The sequence below is a fragment of the Amblyomma maculatum genome, chromosome 4 (genome assembly GCF_055883805.1).
Source record: "Amblyomma maculatum isolate TAMU_Amacu chromosome 4, ASM5588380v1, whole genome shotgun sequence".
NCBI classification, from domain to species: domain Eukaryota; kingdom Metazoa; phylum Arthropoda; class Arachnida; order Ixodida; family Ixodidae; genus Amblyomma; species Amblyomma maculatum.
The window spans coordinates 204,506,058-204,533,228 of NC_139347.1; the positions used below are offsets into that span (position 1 = coordinate 204,506,058).

At 47.6% G+C, this 27,171-nt stretch overlaps 1 protein-coding gene across 3 annotated transcripts in view; it reads left to right on the forward strand.

Annotated features, from left to right (window-relative positions):
* Nucleotides 1-27,171, forward strand: part of RhoGAP15B (RhoGAP_ARAP and RA_ARAPs domain-containing protein RhoGAP15B) — a 119,733-nt gene that overhangs the window by 63,601 nt on the left and 28,961 nt on the right. For all 3 annotated transcript variants that reach the window (XM_084602937.1, XM_084602935.1, XM_084602936.1), the window contains 5 exons: nt 184-289; nt 16,592-16,781; nt 21,520-21,597; nt 21,708-21,779; nt 23,847-23,961. In XM_084602937.1, the coding sequence (XP_084459063.1) occupies nt 184-289; nt 16,592-16,781; nt 21,520-21,597; nt 21,708-21,779; nt 23,847-23,961 (561 nt within the window). The remainder of the gene's footprint in view (nt 1-183; nt 290-16,591; nt 16,782-21,519; nt 21,598-21,707; nt 21,780-23,846; nt 23,962-27,171) is intronic.

Sequence of the window (27,171 nt, forward strand, 5' to 3'; positions counted from 1 at the left end):
ATGGTCTCGCAAGCATGTATAGTCAAGTTCTATTGCCCTAACCTGGATGCGTCTCATACTAGGGTGTGTCTTATATAGCAATTTTTTTGTTCAATGACTCAAAATATGAGCGGTGCATCTTATAGACCAAAAAATATAGTAAGTGTCACTCACTCATTTTCTTTGCTTTTTATTTGCTTGCAGAGTGCCAGAATCCAACTGAAAGGAAGAAGATTGTGAAGAACCTGCTCAATGAACTGCCCACTGTGAACTACTTGCTTCTGAAGAAATTGATCAGCCATCTCAAAAGGTGCGCTTAATCTCTGCATCCAATAGCCTTCACTATTAGTACTAGTACTTTTGTCAGTACTGAGCAGTAAGGTCCCCGTAGAAAAGCTGAAGCTGTGCGGTTACAGCACAACCACTGCAGAAATAATGGTTGGACCTATTGTATCTAAATATTGACCTGTACAATTGGTTGCGTGCTCTTTCAATTAGTATTGTTCGAGTGCGGTTCTTGTGCATTGCTGGCTTCACTTATCACGAGGCACCACCTTCACCATAACCCCTCAGAAACCACTTCATGAAACACTTGTGTTAGGTATTGGTCAGATTTAAAAATTCCAATGACTTCACTGCTGTTAAAATGCAAGTTGTTTTTGTTGCCCATTTTAGGAATGGAGCAATACACCCAATGATTAGCGGCAATTGTAATAGCTTACCATATTTACACGATTGTAGGTCGACCTGCTTTTTAAAATTTGAAAATCTGAAGGGGGGAGGGGTCAGCTTACAATCAAAACCAAAGCGTGACATTGCCAATAAGAGCAAAGTAAACCATTAATTTGTTACACAAGATGTTTGCAGCACTGTGAAAGGCAGAGGCACCCCCTGTTCCAATCAGGATCACATGCACTACAGTAGGCAATTGTACTCCTACGCACCTCTCGCCCCCCAAATTGGCTAGGGCGACAGCAGAAGCACAGTTATCTATTATAGTGCGCAGGGGCGAGAGGCAGTGATCTTGAATGGGCCGGGGCACCCCTGTCTTTCGCAGTGCTGCAAACATCTTGAGACGAAGTAATGTATCAGAGACACTGCGGCGAGTTGTTTGTTTGCTCTGCATCTCTAAGCGCAACGTTCAGCTACTGCGTGCTTTTCAGGAAACATATTTCTTTTCTTTTTTTTACTATTACTACACGCACCGCACCTACGGGGTGTGTTGAGAGTTTATGGAAGGGCTACTATTCCAATCGCAGAGACACTCGTTTTTGTATACAGTCGAACCCGGATATATCGATTTTTGGTTATATCGAACTCACGGAATATCCCCTTGAAAATCCCATGTAAAAGTATAAGAAAGCCGCGTCATATATCTAACTCAATTTCACCAGTCGTTCGATATATCGAACTCCGCACCGCGCACTGGAAAGTGTGCCTTCCCCAAAGAGGATCGCATCACCCTCGACCGTTTGCCGCATGACGTTTTCAAGCCACGCTCGGAAGAAATGAGAGGGAACAGTTCAGCAACGGCTGGTCTAGGGCAGCGCTGCGCTCATTTCCCAAACGCGTGCGTATCTGCGGTTATCGTTTCTGGCGTGCCAGCACGTGACATTTGCAAGCCATATGCATGAATGAAACAGAGAGAACTGGTGGGAACAAGAGGGGAAAAATGCAATAGAGTGAAGCGCAAGGGTGTGCCCATTCTTTTGCCGAGCTGTCTCTCCTTCCTCTCTCCCGGCCTTCGTTCGCAGTAGCACGCGCTACGCATGCGCCAAGCCAGCTCAGCCCGTTTTCAGACAGAACATCGGACGCTTTCTCCAGCATGTGTTGCAAACCCACTGCGCGCGGCGGCTGACGTGGCTATGGTGCCGCGGACGTTAAGAAGCTGCAGATCTCTCTCTCTCTCTCTCTTCTTTTTTTTTTGCGAGAGTCATCCAATCTTATCGTTCTGCTGTGCGCGCGGCGTAGCGTAAGATATGGCGGTTGTGAACATTAAGAAGCGGCAGTTCTCTTTTTTTTTTTTTTTTTGCGGGAGCCATTTATCTTTGCATATACAGTCGAAACCTGCAATAACGAAATCGCCGGGGACAGCAAAAAAATTCGCTTTCGCGAGAATTTCGTTGCCGCGAAAATGAGACAGAAAAGATAGAAAACAGCCCGCAAAAAGAAAATTTATTGCCAAAAGTCAGTCAGCTTAGTTTGCCGAGCCTTGCCTTGCAGCAACTTCATGGTTCTATTCTCACACTGCAAGAAGTGATCCATTGCCACGTCGTCGTCGTGTGCGCCTAAGAACGACCGGATTTGGTCATGCCCGAGCATGCAGGCAAAGTCCAGAGCCTTCTGTTGCAGCAGTTTGCCAGACAGAGGCACTTTGTTTGCGTGCTGTTCACAGAACCAGGCAAACACCGCCTTGTCAACGTCCGGGAACACCGCAGCCGTCACTGTTTTATGCTGTGCTCAAGCACCATTCTCAAGCGCACCGAGAATGGCTGCCTTGCTTTTCAAAATTGTCGACAGTGAGCTGCACGCAATCCCGTACTCGTCGGCGATATCCATTTTTTTCCTGCCTTTTTCTGCTTGAGCAATGATGGCAGCCTTCTCTTGCAGAGACAAAAATCTTCGTTTTTGGCTGGCGGAGACATCTCAAACGCAAACGTGCGGACTGCTGCTCATACACACCGCCACCACACACAACGAACACATGTGCACCGCTCGCAGGCCTAAAAGTGCAGCGCTGATGATCTAGTGTTGCCCCCTGATGGTGTCGCTGCGAGGCTGCCTTCCCTGAACATAGCCTCCGAGATAAACAACCACGCGGAACCGATCACAGAGGACACGCGCTGCGCCGGTATGGTGGCTAGCACCGGCTCAAGGTGGCTAAAGTTTTTAAAGTTGTTCCGGCTGCAAGGTTGCCAGGCGCCAGTGCTCTCGCTGTAGCCACGCAAGCGCGCTATTGCAGTTTGCTCAATTTGAGTGCTTTTTTGACGCTGTTATTCATAATATGGGAGACAGTATGCGGACCGATGCTGCAGCAAATTTTCTTATCATGGGATTGCGGTACAAAGATGTTTCGTTACCGAGAGATACGAAATACATTGGCCCCTATGGGCATTTGCCGGGATCTCGGAAATATTTCGTTGCGGCGAGAATTTCGTATTCTCGAGATTTCGCTATCGCGGGTTTTGACTGTATGAGTCAACGAAAGCATGCGGTCAGCTGTGATCATGACACCAGCTTTTAGCATTTTTCGCTTCAAACAGCATTTGCATCTGTCACGTTTTCCAATGATTTTGTGGCAGTGGGCTACGCCCGCCCCAAGCACTGCGTGAGAAATCGAACCAGGCTTGTGCAATCAAGCCATCACGGGCACTCTGCCAAATTCGCTCCCCACCACCGCAGGAGCTATCAAAAGATAAACATGCCGTGACATCACCGTTATGCAGCATCTTGTTTTGTTATTTTTGGCGCAGCTGCAAATGTTAACTGATACAACGATCCTGGGTGGTCCCTCTCTATGCGCGTTTCGTACCATTTTTTTTTTATTGTGCTTTGCAATAAATGTGTAAAAATGCATTTCAATGAAAATAATCATAAGGTGAGGTTGTACCCATCGCACCAGCATGGCCATAAAAGCGACGACATATAACGATCAAGGGGTTGCAGCCATTGCGATGTGAGGAGGATGAGTCTGATGACGTGACGGTCAGTTCTGAGCATAGACTTGCTTTTAATCACATGCATGCACGCATGGACTTTGCTGTCACGTCATAAAGGTTCCTGAGATCAATTTGTCACTGAACGTAGCGTGCAATGTGTCGCGTTCGGTCCCTGGCCGGACGCCGAGCGCGGCCGGGCAGCGGGCAGGAAGGAACAGAGACGTGCCCCGATCCCGGCACGATAACAACAACCCTTTATTTCACGCGAACAGCATCTTATATAGCAAGCACACATGTGACCAGTGACGTCACGGACAGACAATGTTTCAGACGCGGCACAGGCGCTATCAGCACATCTCCCCTTTTCTCTGAAAAGGTACACTGGCATTTGCAACAAACTTAGCACTGCCACCAACAAAGGATGAACACTTTTTAACGCTGCCACCAACAAAGGATGAACACTTTTTAACGCTGCCACCAACAAAGGATGAACACTTTTTAAACGGATGCAACCAATGCTCAAAACAAAATAACAGTCGGTCATTGAACCCATATCGGTCTGGCGGTCGGACATGACGGCCAAATCGTGTTCTATATCCAGGAGGGCTAGTTTGTGGCAAGGGGGTATGGGATGGATCGGCAGGTGCCTTCGGTTTAGATGGATTAGTTTCCTGTTCCATTTCTACCCGACTATCATATGCCTGTGGAAACTCATAGCTACCTCCTCCTTCCTCGCAGTCATTCTGCTGGGAAACAAAGCGAACCAGGAATTTCCTGTTTCTTTCTAGAACTACACCCGTAGAAGTTCTAACTACATATGACCTCGGACGTTGTGCAGGACGTAAGACTCGCGCTTTCACTTTGCAGTCTGTCACCCATACTTCCGCTCCTGGTTTGAGGACTGGCAGCGGATGAGCCCTATGACGACTATTGAAGTACCTACGCTGCCGCTGTCGGATGGTTACATCGTGATCTCTGAACTTTTTCAAGCTCACCTTCTGGGGCAGAAGGCTCTTGGGAGGGACAGGGACTGTTGTGCGTAGCCGCCTGCCCATCAGAAGCTCTGCAGGGCTTTTTCCCAGTGGCCCTGGGGTGTCCCTGTACGCTAGCAGCGAAAGATAGGGGTCCTTAGCTTTTATAATCAGCCGTTTAATTGTTTGGACCATCCTTTCTACTTCCCCATTTGCCTGAGGGTATCTGGGGCTCGTCGTCACAGTGCGGAAGCCATAGTCACGAGCAAAAGACTGGAATTCCTGAGATACAAATTGTGTTCCATTATCCGAGATGACAACCTCTGGTATGCCATGTCTTGCAAAGAAACTTTTGAGGTGCATAATGACAGTGACACTTTTTGTCGAAGATAGCAAGGCTACCTCTGGGTATCTAGAAAAATAATCTACTACCACTAAATACCATTTTCCCTCAATATGGCAGAGATCAACACCTAGCTTTTGCCAAGGACGCTGTGGAGTGGTTGTCGGAATCATTGGTTCCGACTTTTGTTGCCTGTGTTCCGCGCACACTGGGCAATCAGTTACCAACGCTCTCAGCTGGCAACTCAACCCAGGCCACCATACGGACTCTTTGGCTCGAGCTCTGCATTTCTCGATTCCTTGGTGACTCTCGTGCAAGCGCCTCAAGACCTCTGCGCGTAATTTTTGTGGAATCACCAGCCGCACACCTTTGAGTAGCACGCCTTCAGCGACTGTCAGCGTTGCTCTTTCCTGCCAGTATGGACGCAACACCATGGACAGCGATGAGAACTTGGGCCAGCCTTCCAGGCTGAATTTTGTGAGAGCTTGACAGACTTCATCGGCTGCTTGCTCAGCTTTGACTCGTTCAAAAAGGCTAGCCTCGACGGCATTTGTCAAACAGCCCGAAACGAATTTCGCGACTTCGCCAACACTCAGCGCATGAGCATCAATTTGGTTTCCCTGAATCGGGGCTCTAGACAATACATCTGCAGTAACGAGGCTCTTACCCGGGACATGCACAACCGTAAAGCTGAACCGCATAAGTCTCATGCGAAAGCGCTGAATACGAGGAGGCAAAACATCTAAAGGTGATTTTCCCAACAACGTTACAAGTGGTTTGTGGTCGGTTGCAAACACAATTTCAAGACCTTTGATGTACCCTTCGAATCGTTCTGCCGCCCAAGTCATTGCCAACGCTTCCTTCTCAATCTGAGAGTATCTGGTTTCGGCAGGCGTCAACGAGCGTGACGCAAATGCAACAGGTCTTTTTTCATTGTTTGGTTGAACTTGTATCAATACGGCCCCCAAACCGAATGATGACGCGTCAGCGGAAAGAATCGTAGGGTACTTTACATCATAGTTAGCCATGACGCGCTTCGAAGAGATAACGTCTTTGACGTACGACAGCGCTTGCTCTTGGGCTGGTCCCCACGTCCATTCGGAACCCTTCAAAAGCAAGTGACGTAAAGGCGCCGTTTTCGAAGCCAAATCTGGTATGAATCTTGCCAGATGATTAGCCATACCGAGCAGCCGTCGAACGTCAGACACGTTAGCTGGCGTCGCCAGTTCTTTGATAGCACGAACTTTTTCAGGATCCGGCTTGATGCCATCTTTACTAAGCACACAGCCAAGAAATTTTATCTCAGTTACCCCAAAGGCACACTTTTCTTTGTTTAGCGTAACACCGGCACTGGCGAGACAATCTAAAGTTAGACGCAGGCGTTCGTCATGTTGAGCCTTGTCGTTACCAAAAATGAGCACATCATCCATTAGGTTTATCACGCCTGGGATTCCTTCAAGTATCTGCGACATTTTCCTCTGAAAGATCTCGGGTGCCGACGTTATTCCAAACGGCAGTCTTTGAAAACAGTATCGCCCAACTGGCGTTATGAACGGAGTTAACAACTGGCATTCGGGCGACAACTTAATCTGAAAGAAGCCAGAGTTGGCGTCCAACTTCGAAAACACAGACGCACCACCTAAAAGACCGAAGCTATCATCCACAGTCGGCATGACATAGCGTTCGCGAAGTACACTTTTGTTTAATTGAGTCAAGTCAACGCAAATACGAACCGCTCCAGATGGTTTGAGTACTGGCACAATTCCTGCACACCATTCTGTTGGTTCTTCTACTTTGCGGATCACGCCATCTCGCTCCATACGCTCGAGCTCTTGCTTAACTCGGTCACGCAAGGGTAAGGCTATGCGACGCGCAACATGAATTGCAAAAGGTGTCGAGTTCGGCTTTAGTCTAATTTTGTATTCTCCTTTTATCGCTCCTAGACCACTGAAAAGCTGCGGGTAGGAAGCTTCGACGGCTGTTGCGCTACTGACCGAGTCCGCAAATTTAATAACTTCCAGAGCCTCAAGCGCTGGGAGACCCAAAAGTACGAAGCGTAATGGTGAGACCACGTACACAATTTGCTGTACAGTGTTTTGTTTCCACTGGATAGTGGCATGAAACTTTCCCAAAACATTCAGTGGCTCATTCGACGGGCCTGTTAGGATTAGGTCGCACTTTTCTAGCCTGGTAGGTAAACCGGGAAACGTCGAGGGCACAACAGAAACTTCGGCACCGGAATCAACTTTAGCGAACGCCGGAGTGCCGTTAATGACGACCTGTACATACCGAGAATTAGAGTACTCCCCGTTCACTACGCCAACGAAGAACGCCGCCTTGTCCATATGGAGAGAAGAAAGCTGTACCTTCTTTCCATCACGTGCAGCCTTTTTTCGACATACAGCTGCGAAGTGTCCGGAACAACCGCAGTAGTTGCATTTGGCTGCTTTTGCCGGGCACGAGGCTCTGGGGTGCGTTCCTTGACCGCAGTTGGGGCATGACCTGGGGGTGCCCGGTCGGTAGGACTGGACTCTGGGACGCGGACCTTGTATTCCAGATGAATAGTTCTTTGACGAGCTGTCCGAGTGCTGTCCTGAAGAATACTTTCTGGGCTGCCCTTGGTTGCTGACCGCGTCAAGATTGCCGGTCGCCGTTACCAAGGGTTCGTCGCCGGTTTCTCGCAGTTGCAGCTGCTGTCGTTGGACGGTCTCCTTTAAACGCGCTTTTGCCAAAGCGCTGGCGAGAGTCAAATTCGCATCCATTTGAAGCGACTCAGAGAGCTTAGCGTCCCTGAGGCCGACCACGAACCTGTCGCGAATCATGCGTTCCTTTTCCTTGTAGTCGCACCGGTCCGCCATCGTGTGCAACGCGGTAACGAATTGGTCGACGGACTCTCCAGGTTCTTGAGTGCGACGGTGAAAGCACGCGCTCTCATAAACAAGGTTCCGTGCGGCGACGAAGTGCTCGTCGAACTTCTTTTTGACGACTTCGTATTGCTTCTGTTCTTCTTCAGGTAATGAAAAAGTAGAGAAGATTTCTCTTGCTTGCCTGCCCATCGTATAAAGTAGCGTCCGGACCTGCGCTTCTTCATTCCGCTCATTTAGGCCCGAGGCGAAGCGGTAGTCATCAAAGAGTTGGATCCAAGAAGGCCATTCGGACGTCCGGTCGAAGTCAAACCTTGGCAGAGCTGGAACCGCGAACATTCCGTGGGAGAGCTTGGCTGCGTTGTCCTCTGACATGGCGCCCGTTGAGAAGTTAAGGCAACGCCTCTCAAACGCCAGAGGATCCCACTTCTGACACCATGTCGCGTTCGGTCCCTGGCCGGACGCCGAGCGCGGCCGGGCAGCGGGCAGGAAGGAACAGAGACGTGCCCCGATCCCGGCACGATAACAACAACCCTTTATTTCACGCGAACAGCATCTTATATAGCAAGCACACATGTGACCAGTGACGTCACGGACAGACAATGTTTCAGACGCGGCACAGGCGCTATCAGCACACAATGTGCGCATAACCATGGATCTCGAACTCCTGGGCGCCGATTGAGGAACGTGTTGTTCACTATGTGACAGCTCAACACGCAGATGTTTTGGGCGGTCAAGTTTTGAAGAACCCTGGTGATGGCCTAGCATTTTGAAGTAGTTAATATATATGCACCTCTGTTTAGAGGCATGCAGACGTTTTGTTGAAGGGTTCGCATGGTATCTAGCTTGACAGCATTGAACGTGAACACGAAATGAGCCCAGCTACAGAATTTCATTTAAGCATAGCCTGCAAGCATCTCGATTCCTGGGGCTTTCCTTAAACAAAATAAAAAACAAATGGCGGTAATTAAGAAATTTTTTCAGTGCTTCAGTGCATGCTAATCAATTGTGGAATGAAAGCGTCTTCTGCAGCAGAGGTGTTTTTTTCTTCGTTCACAAAAGAAAATAGCCAAATTAAACAGCCCAGGCAAAATCAGCCGCGAAGCAAGACAATAATTTCGAAAACAAAATTACAACTTAGCTACTCACTTAGCTATTCGGAAATCAACAAAATTCACGGTCAAAAAACAAAAATTCAGCGGCTGTTTACTTTGGCTAAGCACAGATATACATGCAATGTTTAAGCCCATGTTTAGAAAAGTATTGCTTCTTTGTTCTGCCATGCCTTGCTACGTTTAGCTAAGTAAAGGGTTCCTTGTGTTTTCATTAGGATTAAGGAGGCCTAATTAATGTCTTTAGTGCCGCTGTGTTATAGAAGGTGAGCTAAGGACCTCCAAAGCGCAGTTTGAAAGACTGGCAGCTTAGCACGTGAAAAAAACTGGGTACTGAAATTGCGCAGTGGTCTAGCATTGTGGCCAGCAAAGCTACTCTTCTTGCCTCGGCTCATGTCAGCACCTTACTCACGACAAGTTTCTTTTTTTTTGGGGGGGGTGATTTCTTAAAGGAGGTTTCAGAGCCACCTCGGTGCAATTCTGCTTAGAATGCGGGTTGGAATGCTTCCGCCTAAAGAGACCGTTGTACAGAATTATAAATTTGCATCGGCATGACTAAGATAGTTGGCAAATAAATAAATTTGCCTTGTAAAAGTGGTCGCAGTAAGAGCAGAAAGTGTGCATTGGATATTGAAGTGATGTCTCAAACGCGGCCGATTAACCGCGCAACGAGCAGAGGACACGTGGTGAGCAGACTGTATAAGAGCGTCAGCGCACTCTGGATCTCTTCCTCCAGAGCATCGCGGAAGGGCTTCAGAGTCGGCGGCGCGGTCCACACACTTCCCTATTCTAGCCACTGTAATGCGGGCAGCGTAAGCTTTGGCTATGGCATTACGAGCATATGAGTTGGCAGTGGCGACAGAAGGAAGCAGGTTGTCAAAAGGAAGCAGAGGTTTACGGCCGTATAGAAGATAGAAGGGGGAGTAGCCGGTAGTGTTGTGACGCGACGAATTGTATGCAAATGTCACAAATGGCAGCGTTATGTCCCAGTCGCAGTGGTCATCAGAAACATACACAGACAGCATGTCAGTCAGTGTCTGGTTAAGGCGTTCGGTAAGCCTGTTCGTTTGTGAGTGGTAGGCAGTCGTGAAAGAATGACGAACGTTCCATAACTGTAGGATCTCGTCGACTATACGCGCAAGAAAGCAACGGCCACGGTCGGTGAGCAGTTGGTGGGGAGCTCCATGGACGGGTATAACGAGTATAGCGCGATCAGTTGCACAACTGGTTAGTATTGCTCATGTGACCGCGTAGCGTGTGTTGTAATCAGTGGCCACCGCAATCCATTTGTTCCCCGATGCGAACAGTGGGAAAGGCCCTAGAAGATCAAGACCCACTCGAGAGAATGGGTCTATGGGGATGCCGATCGGCTGCAGAAGTCCAGCTGGTAAAACTGATGGCTTTTTCCAGCTTTGACAGCGGTCACAAGCAGCCACGTAGCGGCGGACTGCGCGCCAGAGGCCTGGCCAAAAGAACCGATGGCGCACACTGTTGTATGTGCGAGAGACGCCTAGATGACCCGCTGTGGGAATGTCATGAAGCTGTTCAATGACGGCTGTGCGTAGGTGCTGAGGGACTACTAGTAGAAGGTTGGGGCCATCAGGTCGCATATTGTGCCGGTATAAGGTGCCGTCATAGAGCACAAACAAACGAAGGGAAGGGTCATGACGATCGGCGCTGAGGCGATTGATAACATTGCGAAGCTGAGGGTCCTGGCGTTGCTCATGGTGAATGTTGGAAAAGTCAGAAATAGAGAGTATGCAAGCGTCGTTGTCACATTCAGGTTGGCTTGGTGGGGCGACTGGATGACGGGACAGGCAATTGGCGTCTTGATGCAACTGGCCAGACTTACTGAAAAATAGTACTCCTGAAGGCACAAGGCCCAACATCCAAGGCGGCCAGTAAGGTCTTTGAGTAGAAAGCCCACACAATGCGTGGTGGTCAGTGACTACTGTTAATGGCCGCCCATACAAGTAAGGCTGGAACTTCGTAATGGCCCAGACTAGGGCTAAGCACTCATGTTCAGTGATGGAATAACTCTGTTTGGCTGCAGAGAGGAGTCGGCTGGCATAGGCGATGACGCGAGGGGAACCAAGCTGACGTTGTGCGACAACGGCACCAATTCCATGACCACTTGCATCGGTGCATACTTCTGTGGGCGCTGACGGATTAAAGTCAGCCAACACTGGCAGACCGGTGAGGTGAACAATAAGAGTGGCGAAGGCGGCCGATTGTTCGTGGCCCCAGGAAAAGGAGACCACTTTTTTTAGAAGCTGTGTGAGTGGACGGGCGATTTCCGCAAAGTTTGGTACAAATCGCCAGAAATATAGCAAAGTCCAGGGAACCTAAGCACGTCACCGCTAGGTTTCAGTATAGGAAAACCACTTACAGCGCGAATTTTGTCGGGGTTCGAATGGATGCCATGGATGCTGACCAAATGTCCCAGAACCTTGAGTTCCTGGTGGCCAAAGCTACACTTCTTGGAGTTCAGCTGAAGGCCAGCTCTTCAGAAGACGCCGAGAATAGCTGAAACACGATGGAGATGACCCAAAGGTTGAAGAAAATATGACGACGTCATCGAGGTAGCACAGACGTGGTCCATTTGAGCTCGCATAGTAAGGAGTCCACCATGCGCTCGAAGGTCGCAGGGGCATTACATAAGCCGAAAGGCATCACCTTGAATTGGTAGAGGCCATCCAGGGTGACAAAAGCTGTCTTTTCACGATCTCTTTCGCCAACAGAGATCTGCCAATATCCAGAACAGAGATCAATCAAGGAGAATTAGTTGGCACCATGCAGGCATTCGAGGACGTCATCGATCCTAGGAAGAGGGTATACATCTTTCTTTGTTATCTTGTTTAGGTGTCGATAATCTATGCAAAACCTCCAGCTGCTGTCTTTTTTTTTTTCCTAACAAGTACCACCGGAGACGCCCTCGGGCTGCTTGACGGCTCAATAATGTTGCTGGCCAACATTTTCTCCGTTTCTTCCTGAATCACCCGGGATTCGGAAAAAAGCAATTCTGTAAAGTGTAAGGCCGTTGGTGAACAGGTCGAACATCTTCAGTATCAATGTGTGACGACGGACGTTTGGCCCAGGGATCTGTGACCGAAATCAAAAATGTCGCTGTATGACCACGAAGGGGCGGCAAGGGCATTGGCATATTTGGGACGCAGGTCAAAGGCAACCATGGCTGAGATGCGGTCCTCCGGACTATGTGACGGGACAGGTTGTGCAGCTACCTCAGCGTAACGGTCAGACAGCCCTGCAGAAATAGTAAATCTGGACAAAGGTGAAAGCTCGGCAAGGAAAATGCCCTCCGGGAGAACTTGCGAAGGCACGCAGAAGTTGAGGACAGGACGAATGGTAGGTGAGGTTATTCTCGATGTATACATTGTTATGAGGTAGGACGATGTTGCACTGTAGAGTGACATCGGTGATGAGGTTGACAACGCAGTCGCCGTCAGGAAGGAAGGGAAAAGGTGACATGGGCACGTGTACTGCCGCCTCAGGAAGGAGGCGAGTAAATATGCTGGAGCGAATGTGAGGCTGGGAATGGTCAGCACTAAAGTCGTGAACACAATTGGGTGGGGCTAGATGCAGAATTCCGGAGGAACAGTCAATGAGAGCGAAATGGGCTCTTAAAAAGTGTAGGCCTAAAATGACGTCTTGAGGACAAGTATTAAGGGCAGCGACGTGGTGGCCGGCAATGCTAACGCGCGCAGTGCACATTCAGATGATGGTTCTATCTGCAACTTGAACTGTAGAGGTGTTAGCGGGCATAAGAACTTTTTTGAGGCGCTGACGGAACGACAAACTAAGGCCTGAAATATGGGCTCCAGTGTCAATGAGAGCGGGCACAGGGACTCTATCTACGAGGACATTGATCAGGTTGCGGCGTGGTGCGATGGTCGAAACACAGTTGGCTGTCCCGGTTGGCAACGCAGCGTCACGTTTGGGCGCTGCGTTGCCTAGTTTCTCAAGTAAAGCCCCTGCTCCATGGGGCGCCCGAGAGCGCGCCTACGCGCACGAACGTACCCTGGAGTCTGTCTGCGCATGCGTAACGCGTCAGGCGTGAGCTGAGGCGCGCGCGGAGCAGATATCTGTCCATGTCAGATATTTCCGTGGCGCTCGCTGTGCGCTCGCGCTGGCGCGAGGAGACTCGCCGGTTATTGGCTGGCGTGCACCAATCAGAGGATGCATTTCGCGCCGTCTCCGCGATCTCTCTCTGTTTGCTTTGTTGTTTTGGCATTGGTGCGCGCCGTCTCCGCGATCTCTCTCTGTTTGCTTTTCTTTTTTTTTGGCATCGGTGCTGTGGTACGTAGAGATGTGCGTACAGTTTCTCGATGGACAAGAAAAGGTTGATCGCCGCAGTGTAGCGACTCCACTCGCTGTGGTTCACCAGCCGCAAAAAGCATAAAATAAACAAGTTAAAGAAGCTATATGGGGACAAATGGCGTCTGGGGTGCTGCCAGGAGCACCGCGCGCAGGTCAGCGCATTGTTTACGGTAAGCATTAAATAAGTGAAATGTGCCTAAAAATCTCGTGCTGCAATCGCACAGACAGCATCGAGTGGGTGCAAATGCAAAAGTTGAACTGTTTCAGCCGGTTTCAGCCTACAAAGACTTGCAACAACACAGGAGCTCGCGCGTCAGAGACACCTCATGGAGATGCGTACTTTGTGGAGATGCAGACGAAGCAAATAGGCCTGTTGTCAGATGTGCACCACTCTGCAGGATTGCGGGCAGGGTAACGCGGTGTGTAGGGCGGGGTTGTGGTAGCAGCAGCAACCACTGGTGTTGGCTGTGGTGTAGGGGGTGGCGTGGTAGGATCTGAAACGAGGCCCACATTTGCGAATTCTTGGCAGACAACAGCCTGTATCATAGCTGTTGTTGCCTCTGCAAGAGGTGATGTAAGTGTACCAGGAGTCAAGGCCTCGATTTCCCTGCGGATGATGGTAGTGAGGTTATTCTAACTGGAAAGCTGCTGCAAAGTGGGAAGATCGTTACATGAGGATGTAGCCGCCATGTTGGGAAGGCGCTCAGATTGATGGGTGATGCGGCGCTGCTTCGCCTGTTCGAAACGGCAACACACTTGCAGGACTGAGCCCACCGTAAAGCAGTCTTTGCAGAGAAGTATATTCATCAGCGATACTCTAGGGCCCACCTTATCAGCTTCAGTCATGAAGGTGTCCACCTTTCGACACAGGGCCAGGATGTCCTCTATGTAGGCGAGGTATGATTCGTTTGACGATTGAGCAGGAGTAGCCAGGTCTTTTTTGGCTGCTAGAGCTTGCCGAATTGGCTTGCCGAATTGGCTTGTTGAACGAATCCTGAAGTTTTTGTTTGCAGATTGTCCAAGTAGGCATCTCCTGTTCATGGTTGGTAAGCCAGGTCTTTGCCGTTCCCGCTAGATAGAAGATGACGTTTGCAAGCATTATGCTAGCATCCCACCGGTTATTCTTGCTGCACCTTTCGTATTCATCGAACCAATCTTCAACATCTTTCATGTCTTCGTCGTTAAAAATAGGCGGATAGTGGATTTTGGTTGAGACCATGGTTGCAGCTGGAGTTTCCGTAGCGGTCGATGCGTACTTGGATGCCATGCTTACTGTGGCAGTCAAGGGGGTGGGGCTCGGGGTGATGGCGTCCACAGCGCGAATCCAGGTTTCTGGCGCGGAAAAACGAGCTGTGGTAAGGGGGGTCGAAAACACCTCCACCAAGGTGTTACGGGGGACAGTTGAACCTCACTATAACGAACACGGATACAGCGAATTATCGGATATAACGAAGTAAAAGCAAAGCTTGGTTGACTGTGCTTTATTTCTATGGGAGTTCTATCTGTATAACGAAATGAAAAACTGAAAATTTGACAATAAATCGGTTATAACGAAGCATATTTCGTATTCACACGACTCAAAATCCGCAAAGAAGCAAAAAAAAAAATTTCAAAACGCTTAATTTCGGTTTTATCAATCGCCTCCACCTAAAATGTGTTTGAATCACCTGCGCTTTCGCACGCCACGCCATCTAGGGACCACGAATGATTAGCATCAACGGCTGCCTGGCATGTGACCGGCACGTGATTGACGAACCACCGCCCGCGTCGCCTCCACCTAAAATGTGTTTGAATCACCCGCGCTTTCGTACGCCACGCCATCTAGGGACCGCGAGTGAATCTAGCATCAACGGCTGCCTGGCATGTGACCTGCACGTGATCGAACCACCGCCCGCGTGCCCTTGCCCATACTTTTTGCCGACCGGCGCGTGTGCTCACTTTCCTCGAGGTCGTGCCGTCTTCTTGCAGCATGGCGGCGCCGAAACGCACAGTCGAAGTGGCACAGTCGACAATAAGAAATTGCTTTGTTGATGCTGGCCTAGCCCCATCCACCAGCGAGACTGAGCTCAACGACACCCACGATTCTGAAGGTGAAGCGGACAATTTCGACGAGACGACATGGCGTCAACTGGCGGTTCCGAATGTTACGTTCGAGGACTTTATTGCTGCCGATGACAACTTGGCTGTGGCGCCCGAATTGACCGACCAAGAAATGGTCGATCATCTGCTTCCTACAGATGATGCTACGAGCAGCGATGAGAGTGAAGAAGAAGGCGAAGAGCGAGCTCTCAGCAGCACCGAGGTCGCCGATATGGCGAGGAAATTGAGAAGGTACCTTGAGAACCTGCCTGTGGCCAAATCAGCTGAAATTGGGAAAGCGCTGCACAGTGTCGATTTCGTTGAGAAATTTATTCTATCGAATAGTGTGAAGTGCCGCCAAATGAAGATTACGTCGTTTTTTAAATAAATCAATTCTGCGTGGCCTAAATCCCGATTTGTGTGCTCATTTTTGCTTGGCAGTGCAAAATGAAAGGTAAGGTTTCGCGTGCTTATACCACGCTTTAAAGAAGAAAAAAATGCTTTTTTTTCAGCTCTGTGCTTTCCACTTTAGGGCAGCCTTTACTTGGATTTATGAACAGAATTTTTTTTTGTAGGAATTTGTGTGTACTTTTACAACGAATATCGGATATAACGAACAAATTTCTGCGCAAAATGAGACTTCGTTATAACGAGGTTTGACTGTAGTTCAGTTTGGGATTGCAGAGAGCGGACACGGAAGACAAGGCTTTCAAAAACAGGCGTTTTCTGCAGGCACTAGCCGACACTGCTCGAACGTCGTCTTCTCCAAAACTCACGAGATTCTTCTTCCTTCCTTCCTTATGCGCATATCAGTGCATGCACCTCTAATGTAACAATATTAAAGATGGAAATGAGCATTCATGGGCCTCCACCAGCAAGTGTAAATAAAAATTATCTTTTGCATATTTTCATTGCATTCACCGAGAGGGACACAAATCATGCCTCCGTAAACTGGACCAGACACTGAAGATCAAAATTGGTTTTGTTTTTCTTGATAAAACAGTATCTGAAGCCACTTTTCTAAAGCCTCTATTAAGTCCCAGAAGGTGGCAGCACCTTTCATGCGTCTTCATTAGGGTACAAAATTTCAAACGCAACGTTCCCATACAGCAAAACACTACAGATGTAAAGAATTAAGTTTGCGCAGTGCCATGTCCTTACTTAATGGCTCTGTGCATTGTGCTTTGGCCTCAGTTTCTTCTCTTGAGAAGTTTTGTGGAAAGCCTTTGTTTGTTTTTGCTTCCAGCATCAGTGATTACAGTGACAAGAATTTCATGCCTGTACTCAACTTGGCCCCTGTGTTTGGACCCTCGATGCTTTACAAGATAATTGGAGATCCTGACAATGAGTTGCCAATGCCAGCTAGCTTTGAGGAAAATAATGCCTCCATGGACGTTGTGGCTGACCTCATTTCTGGTTATTCCTGGTTCTTTGAGGTATTGTACTACTTGCATCTCTGCATTCCTTGGAGTCTTATATTTCACCTCTGTGCCAGTTCAGCAATGCATGTCACTGTATTTTACAGGCATACTCCTATGCTAAACTTTTGTGTGCCCTAGAATTGCTATTTTTCTTTTTTTGTTTTCATTTCCATCAATTTTAATTAGCACACGATTGCTTCTAAAGTGAGAGGGGTTGTCAGTCTTTTTCTTAGTAACCCAGTGGCTTCCATAAGGGGTGCTGAATGTAACCCTGCATGTCCTGGCTTCTATCCCTTCCTGCCCAAGATGCAGAAAAAAGAGAAAAAGAGGACGCAGATGAATGCTAAAAAAATGCAGCTTGCTGTGAGCAGTTAAAGTGTAATCAGTAGTCACAAAATAAGGTCTGTGGAGCAAAAATTGAGGTTGAGTACAGGGAAATCTCGTTTATATAAAAACTACATTAAAGAATTTTTCAAATTAACGAATTTTTTTAAGAATCCCAAGCAGATTTTTTATGTTTTCAATGTAAAACTATTTCATAATTACGAATTTCAAAATCATTTGTGCCATTCGCGTGTGTGGGATGGTATTTTTTTTTTGTCACAGGTTATCTTATCGCGAAGTCTGTGTGAGATTAGTGATGATACTAGCCAGCAAAGTGCCACGGAGATAGGAACTATGGGAACGCAGCTGCTTTCACTGCAAGAAATTGACGCAGGGAAAAAGCGAATCAGTCTCTACAGACAGCTAGCATTGTTCCATCGGCTGCCTCAATCATTTTGTAAGACCAAAACAAGATTTTCGAACATCAAGGAGCACTGAAGATGAGGTCATATAGAATTTTGGTGTTTTTTTGCACATGGGCAAAGTTCGTACTTTTATCACTCAGTGCAATCACGCAGCCGATGAGGTGTTGTGTAATGTGAAAGGTGTGTGTGCTGTAGTGGTGTAATGTAGTGTGCGGTCGTGTTCCATGTACGCGACAGAAGAAAATAATTGATTTCTTCTAAAGAATCATATTTGTAGTTAGTGCAACCTTTCCATTTGAGGTTTTGCTTGTCTATACATAAATTATTTAATACCTTGGAGAAGTGCAGCGGTGACGTAGCAGTAGAACGTCCGCCTCGCATGCAAGAGGACCGGGGTTTAAATCCCGGTGCCGCGCAATTCTCCACCGGATTAAAAAAAAAAAAATACGCTTCTCGATGGAATTGCATAAACAGGTTTGGGGTGCGACCTGATGCCGGTGATCACCTCCGGAAACGCACTCGCTCACCAGAACAGGAGTTGGCCACCCTGGTGTAGTAATTGGCCGCAACCTCTCATGATAAGCTTCATAAAACCCCAGCCCTCAGTCACCAGCGGCTGTGGAACAACTGACCACGGCGGCGGTCAGACCTGGGACGCAGCAGGGGGTGCTAAGAATTTCTGGCTCCGCTGGACAGGCCATCATTGGAAACTGACCCTGGCAACGTTTAACGCTAGAACCCTAGCTAGTGAAGCTAGTTTAGCAGTGCTGTTAGATGAACTAGAGGGTATGAAATGGGATGTCATAGGGCTTAGTGAGGTTAGGAGGCCGAATGAGGCATATACTGTACTGAAGGATGGGCATGTACTGTGTTATCGAGGTTTACCAGAGAGGCGACAACTAGGAGTAGATTTCCTTGTCAATAAGTATATAGCTGGCAATTAGATGAATTCTATAGTATTAATGAGAGGGTAGCAGGCAACGTAATTAGGCTTAATAAGCGGTATAAACTGAAGGTTGTACAGGCCTATGCACCTTCATGTAGTTATGATGACCAGGTAGTTGAAAGCTTCTACGAAGATGCAGAATCGGCAATGCGAAAAATAAAGACGCAGTATACTGTACTAATCGGCGACTTCAAGGTAGGGAAAAAGCAGGCAGGAGACCAGGCAGTAGGTGACTATGGCATTGGTTCTAGGAGTAGCAGGAGGGAGTGACTAGTTGAGTTTGCAGAGCGTAGTAACTTAAGAATCATGAATATCTTCTTCAGCAAACGGAAGAAACGGAAATGGACATGGAAAAGTCCTAACGGGGAGACTAAAAATGAAATTGACTTCATACTGTGTTCAACCCCCGCCATTATGCAAGATGTAGAGGTAATCGGAAACGTGCGATGCAGTGACCACAGGTTGGTGAGGTCCCGAATTAGCTTAAATCTGAAGAAGGAATGCAACAGATTAGTAATGAAGAAATCCATCAACGAATTAGCAGTGAGGGGGAGGGCAGAAGAGTTCAGGATCTCGCTACGGAATAGATATTCAGCTCTAACTGAGGACGAGGACATTACCCTAGAAGCAATAAACAATAATTTCAGAGACATCATTACCGCGTGCGCTGTAGAAGTAGGCGGTAGGATAGTTGGAGAGGATACCGGTAAGCTGTAAGGGGACGAAAGGTTTTAATTAGAAACGCCAGAATATGAAAGCTTTCAATCCAACAGACCAGATAGAATTGCCCGAGATATCAAAGCTAATCAATAAGCGCAAGGTGGCCGATATAAGGAAGTATAACATGGAGAAAATTGAGCATGCTGTAAAGAACGAGGGAAGCCTTAAAGCGGTAAACAAGAAATTGGGCATAGGCAAAAACCAGATGTATGCAATAAGGGACAAGGCGGGCAACGTCATCATGAATATGAACAAGATAGTCAGTAGCCAAGGAGCTCTATACAGATCTCTACAGTAGCCAAAGTAGTCAGGACCGTAATGAGATTGGCAGTAGGGAAAAACAGTCAGACGTTCCACCAGTGACGAAGGACGAGGTCAAGAAAGCATTAGAAACTATGAAAAGGGGGAAATCAGCTGAAGAGGATCAGATAACTACAGATTTGCTGAAGGACGGGGGGGATATCGTGCTAGAAAAACTGGCCAACCTGTATACGCAGTGCCTTGTGTCATCAACGGTACCGGAACCATGGAAGAATGCAAACATTATCTTCATTCTTAAGAAAGGGGACTCTTAAGGACCTTAAAAATTACAAACCAATCAGCTTACTGTCTGTTACATATAAGGTATTTACTAAGGTAATCGCTAATAGAATCAGGACAGCCTTAGACTGCAATCAAGCAAAGGATCAAGCAGGTTTTCGGAAAAGGTACTCTACTATCGATCATATCCATACCATCAATCAGGTGATAGAAAAATGCTCGGAATATAACCAGCCCTTATACATAAGATTCATTGATTATGAAAAAGCATTTGACTTAGTTGAAACCTCCGCGGTGAGGCAGGCATTACGAAATCAAGTAGACGCGCCGTACGTGAAAGTGCTGGAAGATATATATAGTGGCTGCACAGCAACCATAATTCTGCATAAAGAAAGTAACAAAATTCCCATAAATAAAGGTGTTAGGCAAGGAGACACAATCTCCCCAGTACTATTCACAGCTTGCTTAGAGGAAGTATTCAGAGACTTGGAATGGGAGCAGTTAGGGATAAGGGTAGATGCAGAATACCTCAGTAATCTGCGATTTGCTGATGACATTGCCTTGCTATGCAACTCGGGAGATGAACTGCAAATAATGTTTGACGACATAGACAGGAAAAGTAGAAATGTAGGCTTGAAAATCAGTATGCAGAAGACTAAGGTAATGTTCAACAGCCTCGGGAAGGAACGGCAGTTTACATTAGGTAGCGAAGTACTAGAAATAGTAGGCGAATTTGTCTACTTAGGACAGGTAGTAACCGCAGATCCGGACCATGAAAAGGAAATAACAAGAAGAATAAGATTGGGATGGAGCGCATTTGGCAAGCACTCACAGATTATGACTAGCAGCTTACCGGTATCGCTCAAGAGGAAAGTATACAACAGTTGCATCTTACCTGTACTCACCTATGGTGCTGAAACGTGGCGGCTAACCAAAAGGGTTCTACTTAAATTGAGGACAACTCAGAGGGCTGTGGAACGAAAAATGGTAGGTGTAACATTAAGAGATAGGAAGCGTGCAGAGCGGGTCAGAGAAATAACTTAAGTTACTGACATTCTAGTGGGAATTAAGAAGAACAAATGGGCATGGGCAGGACATGTACTGCGAAGAGAAAATAACCGATGGTCGCTTAGGGTAACAAACTGGATTCCATGGGATGGAAAGCGTAGCAGGGGGCGGCAGAAAGTTAGGTGAGCGGATGGGGTTAAGAAGTTCGCAGGGGACAAGTGGATGCAGCTAGCACAAAACCGGGTTAAGTGGAGAAATATGGGAGAGGCCTTCGCCCTGCAGTGGGTATAGTCGGGCTGATGATGATGATGATGGAGAAAATAATTGAAAATAATTGATGCCTAGGTTTGACCACTGGCTTATAATCTCAGGTTTTTCATTACAACGATATTTCAAAATAACGAATGATTTTTTACGGTCCTGCGAGATTCGTTATATCGGGATTTGACTGTATTCTCAATTGCAGCCTTTGGCTCTAGAATCATCTCCTGGATGTTTTATTGAAAGCCTTTAACATACTAATATTTGCGACTTCTGAATCTTACTCTTAGGTGTGTTTGAGATTAAGTACTGAAGGAACCCGGAATGCACACCAGGGACCTCAAGGGTTTCATGAAGCTCAATTTAGAACTGCTTTTTTATACATTCCCGCATGGCAATCTTATAGGTTTAATAACTTGCTCTTATAGGATGCTTACTGATATCGTTTTTCATCAGTGGACTTTATCATCACAAGGCATTTCAGTCATTGCGAATGTTATTAATGGTTTAGTTTATTTTTTTTTTCCAGGTTGACCCTGCCGAGATGGAGAAGGAGAAGCGAATCCAGGCAGCGATGGATCTTCTTAGAGAGGCCAAAATTGCCCAGGTACAGGCTATGTCATAGTCGCTTGGAGAGTGTGTAGGAGTTTTGCATGATAGCTGTTCTCATCCACAAGTGATACTTACCTTGTTCCATCTCCTCTTTTCCCTTCTTAGAGACCAGCTGGTGACATCCTAGTCGGTGTGTACGTCTACAGCAAAGACTGGGGTCACTGCATAAATGTAAAGGTAAGCTAGTAGTTCTCTCTGTGCCTGTTTATAATTGGCAGCTAGCCTCTTGATTTTGAAATGCATAACATCATTGCATGCAGAGCTTACTTGTCCATAAGAAAATGGCGTGTGAAATGTTGGGGTCATCTATTTTAAACATCCAAGAAGTGCTGCGTGTGTCATCAAATAAGTTGCTGGCTAGTGCAAAATTACCCCATATTTACCTTCGTGCTGCCAGTTATCATATCGCCAGTTTCTTACAATCAGTGATCATAACTGTTATTCATCAGCCAGCCACTGTTCCTGGAGCAGGGGATGAAAGATTGTGTCTGCACTATAGCTCTGCAGTGGCATCAATTCAGGCCATGCTCTCTTGGTAATGCCTGTGACTTGTAGGGGCAACTCCAAGAGGCCTCTTAACAAATGCCTTTCTGAGATTTGAAAGGTGCCCAGTCCTGTACTTTGAAGATAAGCAGTTGAGGAAGAAAGTTTTGGTTTTTGCATTTCGTTGACACTCATTCTTTTTGCACCGTGAAAGCCTTGCAATTAATTTTGTAATCGCAAGTTATCATTTCTCTAAGCTGCTTACTTTTGTCTTCAGTTCCTTTGCATGGAATAAGGGCTGCATACAGTCGAACCCGGATATATCAAACTCGAATGGGATTGCGAAATAGTTCGATATATCGATAATTAGATATACAGAAATCGGTTTAGGGCAGCACTTACGATGCGAAAAAAAACGATACCGCACTTGTCGCGTAATCAACTCACTCGCATAATGAACCCACACTCCACTTTTGCACTCGAGAATTTGGAGAAAAAAAAAAAAGCGTTAAGGCCAGCTTGCTCACATGCAAGCGATTAAGAGACCTCAGCGACGAGCGGCAGCGACAGAGCGAAAAATTTCCAACTTGTTGGAACTGTGTCCCTCTGCCCTTCGAGCCACCGCGGCAGCTCAAAACAAGGTTTCTGTGTCGTGTCGTTGCCACAGAAATCGTCAGCGTTTTCACTTGCATGTCACACTCCGTTTGGGTCGTCTCATCCACAGCTCATTTCTTGGCAGCATGCCAAGATGCTGCGCAGTGATAACGCGCAGTGTGTTTATGAACTTAGCAGAGTGCCCGTGATGGCTTGATTGCACAAGCCTGGTTCGATTTATCACGCCGCGCTTGAGGGGGCGTAGTTCACTGCCACAAAATCATTGGAAAGCGTGATACAGTAGCTGCAAATGCTGTTTGAAGCAATAAATGCTAAAAGCCAAGCCGTTGTCATGATCGCAGCTGACTGCGTGCTTTCGTTGATTCGTATATGCAAGGATAAATGACTCCCGCAAAAAAAAAAAGATGCCGCTTCGTAATGCTTTATCTTACGCTACGCCGCGCGTAAAGCACAACAATAAAAATAGACAACTCTCGCAAAAAAAAAATCTGCCGCTTCTTAACTTCTGCAGACGCCATAGCCACATCAGCCGCCGTGCGCAGAGGGTTCGCAACACACGTACACTGGAAAAAGCATCCGACGTTCTGTCTGAAAACGGGCTGAGCTGGCTTGGCACATGTGTAGCGTGTGCTACTGCGAACGAAGGCCGGGAAAGAGGAAGGAGAGAGATAGCTCGGCAAAAGATTGGGCACACCCTTGCGCTTCGCTTTGTCGCTTTTTTCCCCTCTCGTTCCCACCTGTTCTGTCTGGTTCATTCAGGCACATGGCTTGCAAACGTCATGTGCTGGCGTTCGGGAAACCCCCAAATGCGCACTCCTTTAAGGAATGGGCGCGGCGCTGCCCTAGCCGAACTGTCCCCTCTCATTACTTCCGCGCGTGGCTTGAAAACGTCACGCGGCAAACGGCCGCGGGTGATGTGATCGTCTTTGGGAAAGGCACACTTTCCAGTGCGTGGTGCGGAGTTTGATATATCGAACGACCGGTGAAATTGAGTTCGATATATGACGCGGCTTTCCTATACTTTTACATGCGATCTTCAAGGGGATATTCCGTGAGTTCGATATAACCAAAATTCGACATATCCGGGTTCGACTGTATAATATGCTTGTGTCCTCTACAGGGGTTGAGTGTGGCTCCCTTTTTCAGCTCTCTCCTGCCATGACTGCCGGTGCCCTCTGCAAGCACACCATGCAGCAGCTGAACATCAAGGAACCTAGCAACAAAATGGCCGTCTTTGAAGTTGTCTGTGAACAAGACCTCGGTCAGTGACCAAGCTAAAGGAAGCTCTTAGTATCAGTGGCCTCACTCTAGTCACATCTGTGCGTGATTCACGTCGCCCTTAGTATCAGTGGCCTCACTCTAGTACACATCTGTGCGTGATTCACGTAAAATATATTGTCGCCCTAGTTGCTGCTTTTCTAGCTTAATGTTTTTTGTGACTATTTTTTTGGTCCTGATGCAGAGTTTCTGTGGGCAGCATGGGGTTAAAGGGACACTGCAGCACTTTTTGCAGAAATTGGGCTTTCAGCAGGAACCCACAGTTTTTCTTGCTGTGAACTCGAATATCAGATTGAATTCAGGCAGAAAAAGCCTTTTTCCAGCAGAAATACGCAGCTCGCAAGACTGGGCTCACCGCGGTTCATGCCGCCGCTTGTGATTGGCCAAGACGTCGCGTGACGACGGGGAAGCTGCCAATACGGCTCCGTTGTTGCGCTGCGTACCGATCGCAGCTTTCTGCGGCTTTGTGAAAATCATTATGGCATGCCATTTCCACTCGAATGACCATAGGGTTTTTCACTGCATCTATCTGTAACAGATGTGCCCATGCAGCACTTCCGTTGTGGAGAGCGCAGGCTTTGCATGAAATCTTGCTGTGGTATAGAGTAAGGCATTTTGAAAAGTAGTGTGTGTCATTATTAGCAGAATCTGCATGGCCCTCAGCGAAACCTCGGTGCGCATACAGTCGAACCCGGATATATCGAACTCGAAGGGGATCGCGAAATAGTTCGATATATCGATAATTCGATATACAAAAATCAGCTTGTGATGGCACTTACGATGCCAAAAAACGATACCGTATTTGTCGTGTAATCAACCCACTCGCATAATGAACCCAGCCTGCACTTTTGCACGGAGAATTTGAAAAAGATCAAAAGCGTTAAGGCCAGCTGGCTCACATGCAAGCGATTGAGCGATATCAGCGACGAGCGGCAGCGACATAGCGATAATTTTCAAACTTGTTGGAACTGTGTCCCTCTCGCTGCTCGAGCCACCGCGGCAGCTCTAAACAAGGTTTCTGTGTTGCCGCGGCAGAAATCGCTAGCGTTTTCGCTTGCATGTCGATGGCGCGCGTCATTCCGTTTCGGTCGTCTCATCCACAGCTCATTTCTTGGCTGTGTGCCAAGATGCTGCGCAGCGATAACGTCGGGGCGGGCGCGTTTATCCTTTTAGAGCTCCTGCGGTGGCGGGGAGCGAACTTGGCAGAGTGCCCGTGATGGCTTGATTGCACGTACAAGCCTGGTACGATTTATCACGCCACGCTTGGGGCGGGCGTCATGATCGCAGCAGCTGACCGCGTGCTTTCGTTGATTCATATATGCAAGGATAAACGACTCCCGTAAAAAAAAAAAAAAAATACCGTGCCACTTCTTAACGTCCGAACAGCACAACGATAAGAAGGATGACTCGCAAAAAGAAAAACAGAGAGAGCTGCCGCTTTTTAATGTCCACAGGCACCATAGCCACCTCAGCCGCCACGCCAGAGGGTTCGCAACACACGCTGGAGAAAGCGAGAGTCGAAGCCTGTCTGAAAACAGGCTGAGCTGGCTTGGTGCATGCGTAGCGCGTGCTGAAGGAGAGAGATAGCTTGGCAAAAGGGTGGGCACACCCACGCACATGACTTGCAAACGTCATGTGTTGGCGCGCGGAAAACGATAATTGCATTAAGTAATGCCGAAAGTTGGGCGAGTTGGTTAACATTCATGATGGAAAATAGCGCGAAAGTACACGAAGGACGGAAGGAAGTAGTAGCGAGTTAGCGCTTGTCCGTGTCTTACTTCCTTCCGTCCTTCATGTACTTTCGCGCTATTTTCCATCATGAACGATAATTGCAGATGCGCGCACCTTTGGGGAATGGGCGCGGCGTTGCCCAGACCAGCCGTCGCCGAACTGTCCCCTCTCATTCCTTCCGCATGTGGCTTGAAAACGGCACGCGGCAAACGGCCAAAGGTGATGCGATCGTCTTTGGGGAAGGCACACTTTCCAGTGCGTGATGCGGAGTTCGATATATCGAACGACCCGTGAAATTAAGTTCGGTATATGACGCGGCTTTCCTATACTTTTGCATGGGATTTTCAAGGGGATATTCCGCGAGTTCGATATAACCAAAATTCGATATATCCGGGTTCGATATAACAGGGTTCGACTGTATTCCTTAGAAAAACAATACACTGGCCGACTACTTTCGTCTCCTCGCCCCCCCTCCCCCCGCTAGAAAAGTCATTGTTGTGAAAAAAAGGCCCTGGGCGTGGTGTACCAAATCCTGCTTTGAGTGCCATGCTTCGTGTCTTGGGGAAACGAAGAATTTTATGGAAAGAGAGAAGCAGTACGCAGCTGCCACCAAACAAATGAACTGTAAGTGGAGTGCTGTTGTTGAGCTCTGCAATGCACGCAAGGCATTGACAGAGCTATTATGCTGGAGACCATGTTCTGAAACCTTTTCTTATAAGACACTCATCGGTTTCATTTCTAATTTCATTTGCATCCCCAAACAAGGCAGAACTATGTGAAATGAAGAGGCAGCAATAGGTGCAAAAAAATCAGGCCATATAAGATCAACTTTGATAACTGCTTGCTTGGACGCATCGAAGGAAACCACGTTTAGCGCTCTGCATACCTGTATGCGCTCTTACTCAGCTGAGCGATACTCGCCTTAATTATAATAATGTCCCGTAGGGGTTCATCAAACATATCAGGCATGCGCAGTGCTGGAAAGGATCTCGCAAAGCCTTCCTAGCTGCGACGCAGTAGTGGGCTCTCCTTAATCATCTGCTCGTTCGCTAAGGATCATCAGTGTGTGTGGCTGAGGAGTTGTCTGATGTTTAGTAAAAAGTGCTTGTGGCTGGTAGGTTGGCCGATGTTTAGCAAAGAAGCCGCTGCTCATCCCTTTGCACCAAAAAAAAAACGAGACGCAATTACAACCACGTGCCGATGCTGTCTGCCCGTCCCATCACGAGATTGCATTCCGTGAACAGATCGCAATCAACGCTAAACGCGGCGCTTCACATATGAATGAGACCTGAATATTCAGAAAGTAATGAAATTACAGTCAGAAGCACAAGCCTTCCTCCCTTTACTTCCTTCAATAAACATGGTTCTAGGGAATGGTGACTGGCACGACCCTATTGTGCAAGGAAATGGAAGGAACCGCGTCATGGTTGAACCATGCCTTTTTGACAAAGCCCTATAGAAA